The following is a 5,010-nucleotide window of genomic DNA, read 5'->3' as shown; positions in this document are numbered from 1 at the left end:
TTCTTATACTAGTTAGTTGTTTGCTTTTAAAATAGGATGCATTAGGACTATATGACAATTTGAGCAATAAAGGATGGCTAGTGATGTTAGGTTGTCTAGCCATTATGTTGACAAATTGAAAAGTTGAGTTGAGGTACAAGCCAACTTAGGAACAATGTTCTTACTATGCTATACCTCGAGGACTAAAGGACCATGGTCTAGCTTGCATTTCTACCTTTGAAAGTGCCTTTGTCCTTTTTGTCTTGAAAAGTGAAGGCTTTTGTGAAATCTAGTTGTAAGAGGTCTCACTTTGCAACATACTCTAGCTAGTGGGCATAGAGTTGACAAGTAAGGAGTGTGACATGTTTGTCTTTTGTTGGCATTGTTTGTGTTATCAATAATGAAACTTGCTAGATGTCCCATGGCATTGCTAATTACATGGGCAAATTTGCGTTTTGTAGTGAGAATCAAGCAAGAGCCCTCCTTCACACTAGTAGATTTGTAGAAGAAAGATAATGCCCACTCAATCTACATGGATAGGTAATGAATGATTTTGACCATTCATTCTTCATGTTGCATAGTTGTTACAATTGAACTTGTTTGTCTATTATGTGTACTCAAGTGGTATGTTTGGCATACTCCTTTGACTATCATGTATATACAATGGCCAACCATCGTCCCTAACGCTTCATCTCAAATGTGTTGTCCTATTGCAAAATGTATCAAGTAAATTGGGATTTCAAGATAATAGCACACAAAGTAGATCATTGTGTAAGCATGCAAATGAGCTTGCACATGGATCATTGTTCATATATAGACAAGTAACTACTCATGACAGAATGTTTACAATCCAACAACGTTCAGTTTAGTGCCACAAAAGCTAATTATTCGAACACCAAAGCACTAGGATTTTGGAGAACCAAGTTTACATGTAATTGTTTTTGTAATTTTCAGTAAAGTTAAGCATGCTTAGCACAATGATAAGCCTCATGTTTGTTTTACATCCTTCAATTGAACATCTTTTTAAAATCATCTATCATGAAGTTTGTTTTACATCCTTTAATTGAACATCTTCATTTGCATATTTCCAAATTAGAAGCACCTAACATAAATGCATTTTGTGAGTATGAAGTTCGTTTAACTCAGTCGTGCATTGGCATGTGAAAACATTCACAAAATAAAGGATAATATTTTTTTTGGGGGGACCAAATATTGATGTTAGTCTCATAGAGTTTCAATTGCTCTTTACATGCTAGGGGGACACAAGATAGGGCTTTCCTCTCATAAGGCCAACTAAAAATGGAAAACTAAGTAAGGTAGCCAAAAAGAGCAACCCATGAATTCCAATATTTGTGAAGAGATCTAGTGTTTGAAATTGAGGCATGAGAGTAAGTATGCCATTATTAGAAATCAAAGTTAATTTAGTATAAATTCTAAAAATATGCAAAGAACAACAACTTACGGGTGCATGATGTTTTCTGTCTTTTAATCTGCTAAGAGTAGAGCTGCACAAAGTGCTTACTAGAACAACAACTTACATGTGCAAGATGTTGTCCGTCTTTTAATCTACTAAGAGTAGAGCCACACAAAGTGCTTACTAGACAACAACTTACGTGTGTAGGATGTTTTCTGTCTTTTAAACTACTAAGAGTAAAGCCAAACAAAGTGCTTACTAGACTCTCTTGAAGTGGAGGGAGGACATTCTTTTAACCTCTCATACTTTCTCTGAGTAAGTAAGGTTTATCTAGCAAGCATGGAAGAAAATCTAGCAAATCCCTTTGCACTACTCTTTTAAGATTCCCACCATCATTAGTGCTTTTGCTCAATGCATTTGGTTCAACACACACAAAGCATAACTTGTGAGAGAAGAAGCAGCACAAGATACTTTCTATGTGTTAGGAATGATCCAAAATCCCTTGAGACATATCCTAGGTTTTGAATTGTGGTGCATTCAATTAGGAACACTTGCACTAACCATTGTCCATAAAGGCAAGAAAGAAGTTAGTACAATGTTTTTGCTTTGTGAAGCGCACTCACGTGCACGTGCACACGCATGCACGCACACACACATCCATTATTTTATTACCACCATTGTCTTATAGATGATGCTAATTGACAATTACATACAAGGCCTCCATTGGAGCATTACCCATACAGAGAGGACATTCAAGCATTGCCAATTATAATTTCATGTAAATAAAGATTAACTGTGCCCCATGTCTAGTTGACTATTAACTTGGGGTAATTTTTTGAAGCTTGCGTGAACAAGCAAGGCAAGCCATTATCTAATGCAATGCATTGATTAAGCAAGGAATGCTAATCGAAGCATCGCAACGTGTGACAAGACCCTTGATCCTCTTGGTTGCCAGTTGGTGATGTGACGGGAGGGCCACAGGTCCGCAACACAACCTCAGAGCCGCCCATGTGATAATATTCTAAAAAAGAATAAAACCGACGTTTAGAAAGATCAGGGGCCACAGGGGAACATGTGTAAAATGCCCAAATGTACATTTAAAAAATGTGTAATAAATATATATATATTAAGGAAAATGGCTTAAATATATATATTAAGGAAAATGGCTTCTACGAGTTACGCCGGTGCTCCGGGGCGCTTCTGTACCTTCTCTATAGCCAGCAATCTGCCCTAATTCTACCCTAGTAGGTGCCTCTCATCCGCCTCTCTCTCTCTCTCTCTCTCTCTCTCTCTCTCTCTCTGTGTTGCATCATGTGCTCGTGGGCGTGTTGTATCACCACCACCACAGCCATAGCGCTCCCCATGTGATGCTTCACAGATTCATTCTTCACCCCTTGCCTCGCCGCATAGGCCCCCATGGATACCGCTTCTGGCTTAAACGTCCCCATCCGCAGCGCCTCTCGCCCCATCCAAACCCCCTCCTCCAGCCTCGTCGACAAATTCCTCGGCTTGAGCATCTCTCCCGCGTCCGTGCAATCTCTCTCCTCCGACACCACTGATGCTAACGACCTCGATGAGCTCGATGAACAGGAGATTTGGGGCATGGAGAGCAGCACCAAGTCCAGCAGCAGGTCCTCCAATGATGGTAGTAAGGGCCAGTCTTCCCTTCCTCCACGAATCGCTTCTGCGGGCCGGCTTGGTGGCAGCCGATCCAGCACACCGGAGAGGCATAGTCCCTTACGGGATGCAAGCATGCCTAGGGTTTCATCGGCTGTGAACAGTCTGAGTAGCATCTCTTCCATTTCTTCAGTAATTGGCAATGGTGTCAAGAGTCCATCAGGCAGGATCTTGTCAGTCGAAGCCTCTGCAAGGCGGATCCCTCCGGCATCGCGAATGATCCCCCGTGTGACCTCTCAAGGTAAGGGTGATTCATCCAGCCATATGATGCCGCAATCCGCACCTCTCAACATACCTGACTGGTCAAAACTGGAGGGAAGGATTGGCCGTCACAGGACACGAAGCGATGATGTTGAGCAAGATGACCAGGACGAGGAGAGGCTCCCACCACATGAATTTCTTGCTCGAGAGTATGCGAAGAGCCACACTACTACCTTTTCTGTTTTGGAAGGTGCTGGAAGGACGTTGAAGGGTAGGGATATGAGCCGGGTGCGTAATGCTGTCTTGAGCTACACAGGCTTCTTAGAGTAGATGATTTCGGAGCCTTGGGGAGCAGATTTTACAGTGTATATTCGTGGGATCGTTTCATCTGGAATGCATGTACATGTAATATTTTCTGTCCATTATTATATGCAGCACTCAGATAGGCACATAATTGCCTTCAAAACCTGTCACTCCCTTAAGACTCAGTTATAACTCGAAGGCTTACTATTGAGAAGGCTAGGTGTGCATAAATTCGTATGAAGTTTTCAATTCACTTCATTTTCTTGAGAACTGGAAATTATTTGTATAAAATTGTAAGTCAATTCATTCAAATGCCAATGAAGATCGCCTTTCTTGATTACCACATACAATGTCTTTCAATTATCAATGCTTTACTAACTCACATTTGGTTCTGGTTATGCTAGTTAGAAATCAGGCATTGCATTATCCAAATGAGTGCAAGTTGACAGTAGGTGTGCCGCCTTTTGAACCATATTTTCTGCAAAAATCTGCTGGAATCATTATGACCTTTTGTAGGTGTGTATGGTGATTATGGTTTAAGGAGGTGCATTCTCCTCTTGAGAGTACGTTGTCTTTATTTGTGTCCTTCTTTAGGGCCTTCTAGACTTTCAGTTGTGCCTGTTTGCTGGAATTCTTACGACTTTGTGTAAAGCTGGAAATGGATATGATGTCATGGGAATATCTCTTAACGTTAGTCAGGGACAAGTAGCTGGGATGTGTTTCTTCAGAAACTATACTATATCTTGAGTCCTTTTCCTGACAACTTGTAGTGTAGACTTGTTTTACTGGTTCCTTGTGCTCAGAGCTATGTATGGCAAAGTGTGGCCACAATCGGGATGCTCAAGATCTGATTGTTGGAAGTTTAGGCACTGGGACTTTTGTTTGAACCTGTGTGTCAGTGTTTGGAGAATGTCCTTTTCTTGCACCCCTGTGCGTATCCAGATAAAATCAAGAATGTGCCTGGATGGGTGCTGGCAATTATTTTGGAATGCTTTGCTTGTTGTGGCTCTTTGTTTGGAACAATAGGGATGAAATGGTGAAGCAATGTGCATGCAAACTGAACCTTGGAGCCTTATAGAGACTTGAGGACATTATTAACCCTGGGATAGCACGATGTCTTCCGATAGCTCACTCTGAGATTGGGACACAGAGGAAAGGATGTGTGGATTTCAGCGTTGCACAAACCTTTTTGATTAAACTTGCAACAGAATCACAAATGATTTCTATGAAATGGAGGTGCGGTTGGGAGGCTGAAGCTTGCTAGATGGAAGCATCAAGGATATCGTTGTATGAGTAAGCCACATACTTGGGTGGACACTCGGTACGTGGAAAAGTTACAGTATGAGCATACTGGAGAATGTTCATGCGATACATTGGAAGATTGGTCATCCCACTGGTTGAATACTGTTCTTATGGTTCCTGACACGGGCGTTTTG

The 5,010-nt window shown here is 41.5% G+C and overlaps 1 protein-coding gene across 1 annotated transcript; it reads left to right on the top strand.

Annotated features, from left to right (window-relative positions):
- The first annotated feature begins 2,568 nt into the window (after positions 1 to 2,568).
- On the top strand, positions 2,569 to 3,917 carry LOC148039514 (uncharacterized). The gene has a single exon (XM_087691384.1). It carries the CDS (start codon positions 2,810 to 2,812, stop codon positions 3,599 to 3,601), a length of 792 nt encoding a protein of 263 aa, XP_087547510.1. The 5' UTR covers positions 2,569 to 2,809; the 3' UTR covers positions 3,602 to 3,917.
- Positions 3,918 to 5,010: the final 1,093 nt, after the last annotated feature.

This window comes from Lygodium microphyllum, chromosome 2, assembly GCF_053477565.2.
Source record: "Lygodium microphyllum isolate KBCC chromosome 2, Lygodium_microphyllum_v1.1.10, whole genome shotgun sequence".
Classification (NCBI taxonomy): Eukaryota; Viridiplantae; Streptophyta; class Polypodiopsida; order Schizaeales; family Lygodiaceae; genus Lygodium; species Lygodium microphyllum.
Note: the sequence above shows the minus strand (reverse complement) of the source record. Positions and strands in the feature narration are given on the sequence as shown.

What these genes read in the sequence shown, in the direction of transcription:
- LOC148039514 (XM_087691384.1), top strand. Translation starts at nt 2,810, where the DNA reads ATGGATACCGCTTCTGGCTTAAACGTCCCCATCCGCAGCGCCTCTCGC.